General features: G+C 42.1%; 1 protein-coding gene across 4 annotated transcripts; it reads right to left on the bottom strand.

The window, feature by feature from the left end:
- Positions 1-216: 216 nt before the first annotated feature.
- On the bottom strand, positions 217-14,546 carry ccdc124 (coiled-coil domain containing 124). Of its 4 annotated transcripts, none has more exons than XM_015365690.2 (5): positions 14,238-14,546; positions 12,609-12,800; positions 5,705-5,891; positions 5,199-5,310; positions 217-3,993 (listed from the first exon to the last, which is right to left on the bottom strand). In XM_015365690.2, exons 2-5 carry the CDS (start codon positions 12,765-12,767, stop codon positions 3,789-3,791), a joined length of 663 nt encoding a protein of 220 aa, XP_015221176.1. In that variant the 5' UTR covers positions 12,768-12,800; positions 14,238-14,546; the 3' UTR covers positions 217-3,788. The 4 variants fall into 4 exon arrangements, with proteins under 4 accessions (XP_015221176.1, XP_006640029.1, XP_015221179.1 ...); XM_006639966.3 differs by having other exon boundaries at positions 12,609-12,783; XM_015365693.2 differs by lacking the exon at positions 14,238-14,546 and adding an exon at positions 13,508-13,635 and having other exon boundaries at positions 12,609-12,783.
- Positions 14,547-14,935: the final 389 nt, after the last annotated feature.

Raw genomic sequence — 14,935 nt, 5'->3', positions numbered from 1 at the left:
GTCTTATCAGGTCATCTATGCGGTTTAATCATTATTTGCAATCCTGACATTGGTCAAAAGGAGGAAGGGAAGAGACCAGTTGATAAGAACAGAAAGAAAGGACCACAAAGAATCACAAATGTAGACTCCCTTTTAAAAGGAGGAGGCCTGCACTGATACTGCACCTTCATGTTTAAAGAAACTGTAAAGGGAAAATAAAAGAAAGGAAAAAGCACAGACCATTACTTGAAGAATTTATTTAACTTAGAATTTATACTTTTGATTTTGTTACTTTAAACAGGCCCTCCCCGCCTGTGTTTAAAAGTCAAAGCTGTCGGAACAGTGCTGTTCTAGAGCTTACATAGTCTCCATTCTCTCCTCCCTCACACACACATCTCATAGGTCCCCAGTCCAGGAAAACTGCAAAATTGAGTCTGTCCACTTATCTGATTAACACAGTTTCAGAGAATTAATATGTTAGACCTTACATTCGGTACAGAATAGATCAAATCCTAAGAAAAACAAATACTGGGCCTCATTGACCTGAATTGATTTTAACCTGATGCAACTAAACACCACTCTTGGGTTTATCTTCTGTATACATCAACCTAAAATACTGTATTTTAGTAAAATACTGTAAATCACCTTCATGAAGGCAGAGATACAACAAAGATTCCTAGAAGAGTTTATTTCAATGAATGCACAAAGGTCCAGCCCAGTTTATCAATAAAGGTAATTTACCGACCTCCCCTTCCAAGGGCAGGAGTCAGAAAGAGCTGAGAATGGTTATAACAGTAATGAAAGCTTCACGACTCTGAAGATGCCATTCAAAACCACTCTTGGAATCAAAACCTCTTGGAATATATTCATAAGATGCCCATTTTACTAAATTGTGTATTGAACCATCCACTCACGTGGGTGATGCAGTGGGTAACCTCACAGATTTATAGAAGGTATGATTCATTCCAAAAATAAATCCAGCATTAAAAAATCATTACCAATATTTAATAGAGACCAACCTGTAGCACCTGAATACAGACACCCATCGGTGCATCAATTACAAATCAACATTCTTGTATTGAGAGAAATTCGAACCTCGTCTAGTCAGGCTAAAAGAATTGCCAGATTGCTGTGCCTCTCTCCTTCGCTCACTACTCAACCTGCAATGCTTTGTTTCCACTTTTATAATCCTTTAAGGGCTCATCTGCTCATTGCAACAGCTATCAGCCATCAAAGGTTTGCCTATGATTTCAGCAGGTCGCCACTACAAATCTATCCACCTGCAACACTCAGCTGAGCTGCCTTATTTGAAAGAAGGCTGGGAGATGACTAGGACTGAGCCCACTTCAATGTATTAGAAAGACTTTACCCTAGGCGTAAATCTCAACGTCCTTTGACCTTTTAAAGTTGGCAATATGGCATTAGCATACATTTTTATCTAGAGGGCAGCTTGCCCTTTTGCCTCCACTGTTTTGGAATTCATCATGACAACACTTCTCATGTTAGACAACATTTCTTTAAAATGTACATAATTTTGTAGACAATGTTATAAATTGAGATCTTTGGCTAGTGTTGGACGTCCCTCAGCCAGGTGAGTTAACACTAAGGTATTACATATGCTATTCCTTTTACATTTGTCAGCTCATTATTAGACTTTGACAGAACTACTGAAAATACAGAATCACACTGACAGATGCTGGGGATTTTTAAACCATGACCACAGATAAAACATTCTGGAGAGTAGTACTGACTCTGATGCATAGTCTCTAGTCCTAGAGGACCCCTTAAGTGCCTGTTCAAAATTTAACAGCTCCGAAGTTCTTAAGCAAATACTGCGATATATAACACAGGGCAAAATCAAACCAGTTCATTCTGGCTGCGTAAGAATCTTTTACTGATGAGTGTAGGGAAACAGCTTAAAAGCTGCATGCATTAATACAAATACACAAATCATCTTGAAAGTCTCTTATTAGTTTGTGTCATGTGTAGGGTTTCCTAATTTTGATAATGCAGCTACTGCACAGAGAGGTGTTCAGGATGAAAGAATGCTTGTTTTTCCATCATGAAGACGATATTATATCTGTACTACATTTGCAAAGTGGTCCAGTTTCTTTAATGCTCCTCAAAGCTTTGCAGCGAAACTAATTTGCACTATAACCACTTACAGAAACCTTCAAGTTGATACATACTTGATGAACTGTAACTAACAGCTGACTCTGCAAAGAGTGCAGGCGTGCAACACGATTTTTCAAATATTAGGAGTCCTTCATATTTAATACTTCAGTAGAACAAGGATGTAGGAAGAATTTTGCAAAATATGATTTTGGAGAATAACGTGCAACCAAGAGCCACAGTCGAGTGTTTTCCCAAAACATTTTTGCCATCTTCAGGATGCAATCTGGAATGGAAGTGTTCTGCTTCAGGGAAGTTCTTGTGTCCTAGTTAGAACCGAGGGACGCAGATTCTACATAACTGCCACCCTGTCAAGAAGCTCACGGTTGACTGTAAATGAATTTTACAGATCAAAAAATACAAAGCCCACTTCAAAAAAATCAATGACCAAAACATCAGAGAATTGGTATAGACAGCCCATAACATCCCTAACAGTCCCTTAGTACTGTTAAGTTTGCATTCAGAGATACAGTGAACTATTTTTAACTGGTGTTCTACTTAAGCAAACAATATTGAAATGCATACAAGTCAAAATTGATTTCCATCCCAAATCAACCTTTACAGTTCCTCTAGGGTGTGAATATATCTGAAGGCTACTGTAAATGACAAGCTGTGGACTTAACCACTGTTGATTACAGATCCAGCTGGCAAATCAATCTAAAAAGAAAGACCAGAAATCACGAGCCCTACAAATGAAATAAATTAAGAAGTAAAATCTACAAAATAGCCCCTTGGATGATAGAACCTCATGACACTAGAACTGGCAGCAGTCTTGCTCTCCAGCTGCTTCAGACAAATTCACCTTGCAGGGAGCCAAGCACAGCTAACAGGAGCATATGGAATGTGGACCGGAAAGCCTCCAAAAACACGCACAACAGTTTTGGGATAGCAACAGTGGTGACCATTTGAAGCTCCCCAAAACAGCATCTCTTTATTTATTATTTTTTTTAAAGCAGACCCCAAGTGATAACATATCCTGTTACATCTATGCACCAAGCTGATTTTCACAGATAATTGGCGGATCATAAACATTTGTTACACAGATTAATTAGGCCTGCTGTTGAGTGCCATGCTGGGTCATGAACAGGCAGCGAGTTCCTGACACAGCAGAGAAGTGCTGGAGTGAGCTGGGGCAAATCCCTAGCTTCCTGTGGTATTCCAAATTCAGCGTGCAAAATAACAGAAGACAGGATGTACATATTATCCATCAAGTCTAGAATTTCTTTTCACACTCCATTATAATATCCACCTATTTTTTAGGTTGTCTGAAGCCATTTAGTTTGCAAATTGTGGATTCGTTTTAGATCTAGACAAAGTCAGATTGTCCTCCCATCTCTTGTGACTGATCCAGGACCAGGTGTCAGAAACGTGAGCACAGAGGAACACACACCCAAGAGGAAGGGGTGCTTCTCCCAGGAAGAAGAAGGGAGATGGACTGAGTGAGAGAAAGAGGGAGGTATGCTCTTTCAAAGGCGGACGCTTCATGCATTTAAAAAAAAAAAGATCTCCAGGAACAGAGGAAGAAAGTCAAGGACAATCTTCTGGCAGGGACGGGCCTGCTGCTCTAACTGGGGTGTCTGAGCAATCATCTTCAGCTGAGGGCTGGGAGGGCACAGGGAAAGAATCCATGTCCTTCATTACTTGGCAGTGTTGTAGGAGGTGTAGCGCTGGTTCAAGGGGTTGTCCGGGGATTTCGTCCACTCTTTCTTCAGCTGCTGCTTGAGCTGGGACAGGCGCATGTTGGGGTTCTCCTTCTTGAGCCGGGGCAGGTGCAGCTCCTCGAAGGCGGTGTAGGCCGCCTTCATCCTGCGCTCCGGGTGCCGGTCGCTCTCGTCCGCCGTGCTGAGACACAGAAAGATGAAGAAGGGGAGAGAGAGAGGGAGGATGATGATCAGAGAGCAGCAAGGACAGCTGTGTATAAAGCTCATCTGCGTCACACTTGCTCTATTCTGGCCTTTCTTTAACTACATAAAAACACAGAGGATATGAATTAGGTGCCATGGGGTGGAACAGAACTAGGTCTCCCAGGTTTGTGATATTAGCTGGAGATGAGGGCAAAAATTGCAGATTGCAACCAAAAATATTGCAAGTATTGCTGCATTGAAATAATCTAGTTATACCACTATTTTTTTGTTCAATTATCTAATTAGAGAAGAGTTAGTTCCCTCATGTAGTAAACAGCAATTCAGTTCAGTATTACAAGTAAAAGGTTTATTCCATGCTGAAAAGAGAAGAAAGGAAACAACGTTTCAGCTGTGGAGCCTTCTTCGGGTGTGAGGAAGGCTATTGCACTCATACACGGATGTTGATTTACAGTTACGCATGAGATTGCAGACGTATAGAGTATTCCAGACAAGTGCTTGGCTATTCTGAGACGGCATAGTCTGTATAGCTGCATGATAAAAAGTGATCCTGAAAAGGACTAGAATTTGCTTGAAAAGATCAATAGTTTCTGCCAGATCCAAGATGTTTAAACAAAGAGCTGGGTGAGACTGATCAGAAGCAACAGACTTAGCTTTCCTGGTGGTCTGTGCAGCACACACTGTGCCAAGAGATATTAGATCACCGCCTGCAATCACAGATACCCTTTTAACACCTTTCTCACGATGACATCTACTACTATGCATCACACTTCTGAACCACACAGCAAAAGAAAAGATATGTACATTAATTGCTCAGTAGAACTGGCACACAGTATACTGACACACACACACCGTTTTTTTCAGCATTCACTGAACAACCACGGTTGTGCTGATCGCACGGACGCAGTCAGCCCACTTAAGATTGCTGGAGGGTGATCATGCTGAGAAACACTCCTAAGAGCTGCAGAAAAAGACACTGCTGCTCTGCAATCGGTTCAATGTACTGGTACCAGAGATGTGCATTTTGAATCATATTAATAAATATTAAAATGCTCTTTGGCACCATGATCTAAAACACATTTTATGTTTATATTTGTATACACATGAACACAGTCCTATTCCATTCAAGTCAATTTTCTTTCTACACAAAGGGTTGCAGGAGTCGGGAACAAGATGAATAGTCACCTCAGAACTGCAATGGCATCCTCAATAGTTCTGGCCTCCACAGAGCCCTCTTCTGGGACAATGCGATTCACGTTCTCCTCCAGCGGGGTGTCAAGGTGACTCTTGGGCTTCTCTGGAAGACGAGCAGAATCAGATTAAAGATACCAGCTCCTGAAGCCACATCTCCACGTTCCACGAGCTGTGCTCCACTGTGCCTGAATAGGAGCCCATCCTCGGGCCCGAGCAATCCATAAACCTGAGGAACAGGCACCCACACTTGGGCCGATTACTGCCCACACAGAAAATCATAGCAGGCAAGGAATTTTCTTTTACAATTCCTTAAAACAGATGGATAGATAACAGAACAACGTGATCAGCCTTCAATAAACACCAATTCACTTGAAAGCATTAATTATCAGCAAGGCAGTTAGGTTTGCTACACAGGCATGATGCTTTGGAGGGTGGAGGTTTGGGACAGACGTGTGGCAAACGGAGGCACTTAGCCAGGAGAGCCTCTCCCCTCACACCTTTCTCCTTGGAGGCCTGCTGCGGCTCTTTCTGGAGGTTCTCCTCGATCTGAGCTCGAGTGACTTTGCCTCCCACAGGCTCGGCCTTCGTCTGGCGCCCCCTCAGCCTGGAGTCCTCTTCCTCCAGGAGCCGCTGGTTCTCCTTTTTCCGCTCCAGGGCCTCCAGCCTCTTCCTCTCCTTCTCATCCTGCAGAGGGGGAGAGCGAGAGGCCGAGGTGACAGTGGGGACTGCAGCTCACTGGGGGTGGGGTAAAGGTTAGGGAGCGGAGAGACAGACAGGGCAGATAAAAGGACTAGCAGACTTAGAAAGCGAACGTCAGACAAAGAGGGACCAGCTAACAGGAAGCAGAGAGAGAGAGAAGCCTTGCTCGCAAAAAGAGGATACCCCACAGTCAAAGCCCTCTGTCAATTCCTTTAAGGTCAAGAGTGCAGCAGGTGGAACCTTTTTCTCATAGGAAGGCTGGCTCACAGCATGGAGTGCAGTCAGAAATAGCATAAGGTCAGGGATCAAACGTATAAGCTGCCAGTATTAGCTTCAAGGAGGTCACGTCGCCAATCTGGATGTACAGGAAAATTGTGACGGACAGCAAAGATGTCCAGCAGCAAGGTAACATGCAGGAACAGGAGCAGGAGAGGCCAGCCTGAAAGGCTCAGGCATGCAGAAAGGGGTGAACATGCAAGAGCCAAACCAAAGGAGAGGGCTACTGAATCAGTGCTGCCAACACCTCTTTCTCGTGTGCCATGCTGCCACAGCTAATGAATCATGAGGTGAAAAAACCTTCAGCTAATTGAGTGGCCTCCCAATTCACTGAAGTGCCCTCATTAGTAGCACAAACAGGGAAGGAGGTCCTGAATCCAGCAGTGTGCAAATTAAGCTAATTGATCGGCACTGTAATTTTCATGCTTTGCATTTAACAAACAGAAAACAAACTGAAGTGTAAAATAATTACTTATGCAGTTCTTAGCTTGGCTTTAAAATGTTTCAATTTAACCTTTGATAGGGCAAAAATGAAACGGAATGCAAATGATCCCTTAAATTTAACTCAAAGAAGCTACAGTAACAGTTAAGTCAAATTATATCTGTGTATACAGTATATAAAACTGCTGTTCTTGGTGTCAGGCTGGATGACTGCCTCATCCTCAGCATTCCTTCTAAGTCTAGATAGGCTCCTGGGGAAAGCCTGTGGAATTAATGCAGAAGAAAATGCATTAAGAGATAGGCTGAATCCAAACCCTTGCTCTGTAGCCTCTCATCTCCTGCTGGGTAATCTATCTCCATTCTAGGCATAGGCTTGGTAGTGGAATCTGCATTGTCTATTGATGAGCAGCACAGGATTGGGTGACAGTGCACTGCGTAACCAAAATCCCAGCACAGGGTGCGATTTAACATTTTAGAATGGTCACTTAATGAAAAGGTCTGGCAAAACCCCACTACACTGTTGCCGCTCACTGTAGGGCATCAGGTCTTCAATAATTCAGGGGTAACAGCAAGAGCTTCAGGAAGTCAGTGGAAACCTAATAAGCAGAGCTCAGGGTCAGACATTAAATAGGCAGCAGAGGTGTGGCACTGAGAAAAACAATGACTATTGCAGGTGTTCACCCTTAAAGACAACAATGAGGTCCCCATTGGCTTCTTTTCCACAGACGTGGTCCATCTGCTACACAATCCAACCATTAGCTGGTTTAGCAGGTAAGCCTCTTTTGTGAATACTTTCGCGAGTATTCACACCATGCTTCAAGTTGAATCTGTCTACACAGGGCCATTAGGCAAAACGGCCACCCTGTCAGCTGTTTGAAACCTGAAATGTGTCTGTCAATACACAGGAACAAGAGGGAATACACTAAAGAGGCAGGAAACCCAATGAGAGAGCAAACCAAGAACGTATGAACCACTTCCTTAACACGAGTTTGGGTGTCAAAGTGTCACTCACACTGAATATTTTCTCCTGGCTGGAACAGCTATTGTGGCCTGTAGTCTAGAGATGCCTGTGGCGGGTCATGCAGTCTGGGAGTGAGGCCCTTCCCTGGCATGGTGCCCACTGCTGCAGCCCAGGGCGGAGACAGGCCCACCAGCGGCTGGATCAGCTTCAACAGCACATATTGTGCAGAAGGTACAGAAGCGGGTCTTCTACAATGGCATCACAGAGAATCAATACCATCAACCTCCTGAAAATGACAATGCCAGCACCTCACATACAGTACAAACATACTGTATAGCCCCTGCCACCAACATCATTATACATAATATCTAAAGGGTTATTTAAAGGTAATGTAAGGTGTATAGCATCACAGATTTGCACATATCAATTATTCATTACAGGATAACGGTACATTGAAGTCAGTGAAATGCTATACCTGTCAACAGTGCCAGATGTATCCAGGGACTAAGGTACTACAAGAAAACTATGAGAAATACTGGTCTCATTTTTTCCCCACACTAAAGTTTATGCTGTATAGATTATCCCTAGATAAAAACTTATTTACAGTATGCAACCATTGTGAGTGTAAAACCTTGCTCCCTTTTCTTGGAAATTTCTTGATACCGATAAGGGTGCATTGAATGTGTTCTTGCATAGCAGTCAATTTTCATATAGGTGGCATCTCCCACATAGAAATTGGGACATTAACAACCATCTTTCAGTCTTTCAAAGCATGACATTTCATATACAAATCCAAAAACAGACTAGGACAAGGTTGACACAGAATAAAATGAACATAAGCTATAACTGTTCCAAAAGGCTACTAAGTCGTTTTGAAATTACAGGAGAATACTGGAGTCTGATATTATAAAGTCTGATACTGCAAGAACAGGGTAATAGATCAGAGCAATACATGACCTAGGTCAGAAGCCAAGTGAGATTTGGAACAAGTTAATTAGCACCAAATTAAAGATATAACTGGGTCACTGAAATCTTTCAGAGATCAACTGGAACAAATCCCTGGGGCTCTTTGGGGCCTGAGGCTGCAGATATTCATCTAACATATCTTACATACTACCAACGGTCCACATATCATGTACATTGAAGTACAGGAACTACATGGGCTCTCCAGGAGAAAAACAAAGTTGTGAAAAATACTGTGACACCTCCTAAGGCAACTCAGATGTGGAAAGTGGCTCCAACCATCTAACCTGGGATTTATACGAGTAGATCTTACCGGGTCCCTCCACATGTGTGGACCAAACGTCCACCTCACTGCGGTCATCCACACACGAGCGAAGAGGAGTGAAGGCAGGACAGTTAGTGTTCCGCAGAGGCATCTCCTCATAACATTCACTTTTCCTTCAGCAAGTCAGAAAGGTTTGAGAAGTAACTCCAGTCTTGAGGAATAAAATGGACCCTTACTGTCTTTCTCCGAGGTGGGATCTGGGATCTCTAGCCAGGTAATTGACTGCCACTTCTCAGAGTCATGCAGCACCATCTCTTGGACAGTAGCGATGTTCCCTGCACCAAGGCAGGACTCCACCCCGCTCAGTGGGGTGTCGAAGGGGAATTAAGGTAAGTGCCTCATATTTCTAGGACACTAACTGCATTAATCAAAGCAGGTGGGTCATAGAACTGACCGAAAATAAAACCTTGAATAGCCAGCTCTCCTTCTGATCTGCGGAGAAACAGAACAAGGTCTGGCAAAATGCCAAAGCTCTCACCTCTGACTGGCCTACCCAGCGATCAGGTTACACTTAGAAGATAAAACACCTTGTGCACAAAAGGGGGGGGGGGGGGGGAATCTACTCATTAACAGCTCTAGTCAAAAGAACAGGAATGAGGACTAGGTTATTAATGGCAGATTTTATTTCTTTTAGATCCATCAGGGACCATTCCAGGACCGTGACTATCAATCGCAAGGTGGAATATGACCTAAGCTCCCTTTGCCACCCTCTGGATGTCATGAGAAAGATGACTGACTATGCGCTGTTGGCTGCAGTTACTTGTGTATACATCAACAACAAGAACCACAAAGGAGCTGGCACATGCATATACAGGAGAAAGGAACTGATTTATGAAAGCCCACAGTGGATTAATGTGCTTCAGTATCCTACAGATGCCCTTTATTGGTTTAATGTGAGAAGTGAGAAATCAGAAACAATGCTGTGGCCAAGAATGAGGCTATGGGGCTTAGGGTAGGAGAATGCAGCAAAGACAGGGGCTCAAACCTACTACTGCCACCTAGTGGTCAATAGCTGTCATTACCACTTACAACTAAAACGACAATCCACTCGCACTCAAAGAACTAGAGCAGTCTTTTGTTTTCCGTTACTTCCCAGCTCGCAGCTTTCTCCATGATTTCTTAAGAGATTTCTTTTTGTATTATTATTAAAAAGAAAACATCACACTGGCTTACTTATTTTGCTAAAAAGGCTTCAGAATATACCTTATTATACAAGGCTAAAAGGATATTTTGGGAATTATGTCAGGATCAACAAAGGCTTCAGCACAAATACGGTTCACCTATAAGCATCCAAGCTTTAAAATGCAAGCGTTCACATTGTCTGCTCACAGCAGAATAAACCCAAGCTATTCTCTCCAATACGATTAGCCAGCATAGGAAAGAATATTCTTTCAAGATTCACGCAAGCAATCATACAAAATTAATACTGACAATTAAAAAAAAAGAAATCTTACATAATTGACATGTTTCAGTTTCACTTCTATTGTATGTCCTGCTGAGTAAAGAAATTTACATTTAAAACAAAGCAAAACACGCTGGTCAAATAAGTTTTACTTTAGGCACGTATCTTAAGTGGGAAAATGACTAAGGCAGAGCATTGATTGGCATCCCCATCAAAGGGCACAGAGCAGCACCTCATTTAAATGCAAATCGACAAACGCCAAGTCAAACGCAGCAGGCTGCATTTCATGTGCATGAACAGCCAATTACAAAAATCCATAACTCAGAATGTCAGCATAATATTTCCCACTGCAAACCCGCTCTGTTTTAACAACTGAGAGAGGAACAGAACACAACTCCATCTGTTCATACGGGACTTTCACAGGCATGGGCTAAGGTCAAACAGCTCACCAGGACACAACCAAATGAAATACTGCTCTCCACTCGGGGAATTTGAGTGTTGGGATTTTAACGCGTCATATTCAATTCAACAATAGATCAAAACAGTTCCACGCTAAACTGGTGAAGTATTTCAAAAGCAACCTCAACAGTTTCACACCAATCATTATGATGGTCCTAAAGTTAGGAACAGATAAGACATCAACACAGCCAAAAAAAAGCCCTATATTAAAACCTATGGAGTTTCAGTCCACTGCATTGACCCTCATATGAAAAGAGCCAGATTCTAAAGATTCTGGAACAACCACATCACTCCTGTCCTGGAGTCCTTACACTGGCTTCCCTTCCAGTTTTAAGATCCCTCTGCTTACACTCAGGGTCTTCATCGGGAGTGTCAAACGTAACCCCTGGAGGACCAAGTGTCTTAGGTTTTTTCCCCCACCTAAGTTCTCAGTTAATGGTGAGTCTATTTATCAAATTTATCTAATTATTTATAATAGTAATACTTCTTAACTGGCTCTGCATTATTGTATAAGCAACCATTCCTTTAATAATGTGAATGTTTTGAGCAAATCAACAGCATAAGGCTTGAAAATTCATCATGCATATGTCTATGCAACATTCACAAATCTAAATGCTGGAAACATAAATTGTAGCAGTCTGTTGCCTCTGATGTCATCATGCTGGATTCTACCACTAATACCATGCAACAAAATGGCAAGAGACACTCAATACAAACTGCCATTATTGTGAGCAAATAACATATTTTGAGGTACATTAAAAGTGAGGATCAAAAAAGAAAAAGAGGCAAAAGCTATTCCTACAGTGCATCATTCTATTTAGCAACTCATAATTATTGATAGCTTAGGGAAACAAATAAATAGATGATGTAGGTGAACCAGAGATTTCTCTTAAAAGTACTTCTCCCATCAATTAATTTTGCTATAACTCAGTCCCAATTAGAAAACATTGGACTGCTAACTCTCATAAAACTATCAGCAGTGCTTGGCTATCCTCAGTCCAGTCAACTATAGATTTCACATTGATCATTTTCAAGCATTTAGTCAACAGAGCTAACGAAACCGGGCAACGCATCAGCCAAGAGTGCCAAGAACTTGTCACCTGGAAAAGGACTGCTGTCTGTTCTGAAAGATCACATTGATTTGCAGTTGCTACAGAACTTATACTATGTTGCCTTAGGTATTATATGAGTCAATCTGTGTAGAAGTCCGTTTGCAATGTCTTTTTCATGTGCATGAAAAGTGCTTTGAGATTATTTTCTTGAGTTATAATCATCACCCTCAAGGTGTAAAAGGAACTTAAAATAAGTACTAGCACTGAAGATTAAGAACTTGGTTGGGAAACAGTGCTCTAGGCTACATCAGAGTTTGCAGACTGTGCCTGTACAGTGGACAGCATCATACAGTCAGCTGAGCATCAGTGTTCAGACACTTTACTGTTCTGGAATAATAGTACATACATAATAGACTGGTTGCCCTATGAATGCTACCTCAGGAGCATGCTTCCGAGAATGACTGTCCTGCTGAAAAGTTAATTATAAATATGACTGCTATTATTACTACTGACAATAAGAATGGGGGTTACTATTCCTTACACCTGCCAGAACTTTCCCCCATTCTTGACCAAGGCTGGGAAGGAAGGGGGGTGGAATTGCAGTCCTGGTGAGCCACAGTCTAGCAGATTTCATAGGTCTCGCGGAGGGCCAGTAGAACCAGGTAGACTGTTCCACTTGGGCCCAACAGTAGTTCATGTGGCTGGTTAAGAGCGGAGCAGGAATGGAAGCCTGTAAAAGCAACAGCCCTCCAGGACTGCAGCTGGGCACCCCGATGCAAGCATGCACAGTTCTCCCCCCCCCCCGACTCCCTGCCTCCCTCACCTTCCTCTGCTCTTTCTTCAGGACATGCTTGTCGTCGTCCTTCCACAGGGCTTCCTCCAGCTCCTGCTTCTTGCGAGCATCTGCCACCGCCTTGGCCTCCGCCTTGCGCGCCCGCGCCACCGCCGACTTGGAGTTCTCTCCCTGGAACTTCTTCGGCATTCCTCCGCTGGGTTCCCTTTGGGGGGGGAGAATCTGTTAATGGCACAAGCGAGGACCCCAATCAGATACCCATGATCCACTCCCCCTCCCCCAACTTCTAAAGCAGTCTCTTACAGCCTCCTCTTTTTACCCCCCACTGATGCACTTCCAGTGAAATTCTCACAGGTGTGGTGGCAACAGGAATTGGAATTATCCACCTTCATACAATCTACTTAAAAACAACAACCAGGGAATTCCCAAGAAATGGAGGTTATTAACTTAAAGTTGGGGAGGGATAATGATGACAAGTCAGTCTCACACAGCTGTACCTAGTCACTGTCAAGACGAAACTAGCTACTCTGCATACTGTACGAGCTCAAACGCATGCTTCCTCCACCAATCTCCACCTTGCGGCTGCCCCTTGGTTCACTCGGTCTGAATGGGGTTCGAGTCTCCTCGTCCTGTGGCCAGGAGGCTGCCCATTAACCAAGCGGGTTAAGCCAAACCTATTGCACCGAGTATCCACAAAGCACCCAGTTCTTGGATGTTGTTGTCCCCAGTGAACACCAGAGCTGAAATACAGTGTTACACCTGGAACAAATGAAGTAACCAAAACACAAATAGAAGCGATGAAGACAATTATATTCTAGTCGCATTGATATTGCAATTATATTCTATTTTACCGAAAGAAGCTGTAGATTGACGTGCGTTGGCAGCTCAACAACGCACTCGGAGAAAAATTGCAGTTCCGAACTACTTACGATTTGTGAAGTCTCAAAAAAACTAACTTAATAATAAGCCGAAGAAGGGAATTATCGAACTTCTATTTATACAATTAAAGGAAACTACAAAAGTTTCCATACAGAACAAATGCAGCTTGCAGGTTTTATTCTACGTTAAGTAAAAACTAACATCAACCTGATATTACTTCGAAACAAATCTTTATGGGGAAATTGTCAGGGAAATTCCAAACTCTGTCATTTCGGTATGACGCGATCAAACTGAAGTCTTTTGTATTTTTTCTAAGTTGTTTGTTTTTCAGTCTAACAATTCTACGCTCTTCTGTTATGTTGAATTTGTTTACAACGGCGAACTTCTATACTCGAATCGAGAACAATCAGAATACAAAGCCTTTTGATATTGTGAAACCTTTCTAGGCAGGAACAAGCTTGCTGTCTCTGTTCCGTACGGATACGGAAATACAAATATAAAGCATTAGCATTTTCCGTTAACAATGTAGCAAAATGTTTCTAAAATTAAGAAAGACTGGATGTTTTATTTTTATTTCATGCAGTCATCTTCATGACCAATAGATCCTCGTAGCCGTACACCACCAAAGTAATGTTTATAATTCACTCAGCTAAACGTTATTTATAGTCAAACAAAATCCTACGCGTACTAATGCATCAGCAGAATTAACCATGTAAGGAAGGCAACCTTCCTTATTACACCCCAGAAAGATACAGTTTTGATAATGCAGTTAATTCCTACCTTTCAAAGCAACTCAGGAACTCCGTAATAGCATCAGGCAGCTGTCTATTCAGTTGCCCAAGTCCATAAACTAATTTTCCCAGAACATACACGAAAATAAATACGGACGTTTAATCAAAGGCAGTGGGATTTCGTCTCATTATTGTAAAACACCTCAGAATTAGCTGTACTCCCTATTTTACCATTTGAAAAGTACAAAAAGAATCGTATTTGTTGTTTTTGCAGGGGTCCTTTTTCTTCATGTCGCTTCTTTGTTACGTCACAACTATCCTCATTGGACGCCCATTTGAAGTCCTTTGCACTGCGTCTCTTAATAAAAGGACACAAATGTGAATAATTTAATAAATGACAGATAATTAATTAGTACTTCCTAATAAAACACGTGATTCCTTAACACTTTGTATCATCCCTGTACCTCAATACATAATGTGATATTTGTATTGTTTAGATAATCTGTAAAATACAATGATTTTCAATCAGTAAATGTTTTCTGTGTGATGACTTAAAACTATATTAATTTCTTACTTGAAACATTTTAAATTTTTAAGAGTTTAGGTGTGAGCCTAGTTTGTGAATTTAAATATAAGGGCATTTGTCACGAAACATATTCCACCAAGTCAACTAGTCAATAAATGCATCTAAAAATAAACAGCTAAATGTATCACGATAAGGAGTAGCCTATAATCGCTGAGTTCTTG

The sequence above is a fragment of the Lepisosteus oculatus genome, chromosome 29, assembly GCF_040954835.1.
Source record: "Lepisosteus oculatus isolate fLepOcu1 chromosome 29, fLepOcu1.hap2, whole genome shotgun sequence".
Lineage (NCBI taxonomy): Eukaryota > Metazoa > Chordata > Actinopteri > Semionotiformes > Lepisosteidae > Lepisosteus > Lepisosteus oculatus.
This window is presented reverse-complemented; position numbering and strand designations above follow the sequence as displayed.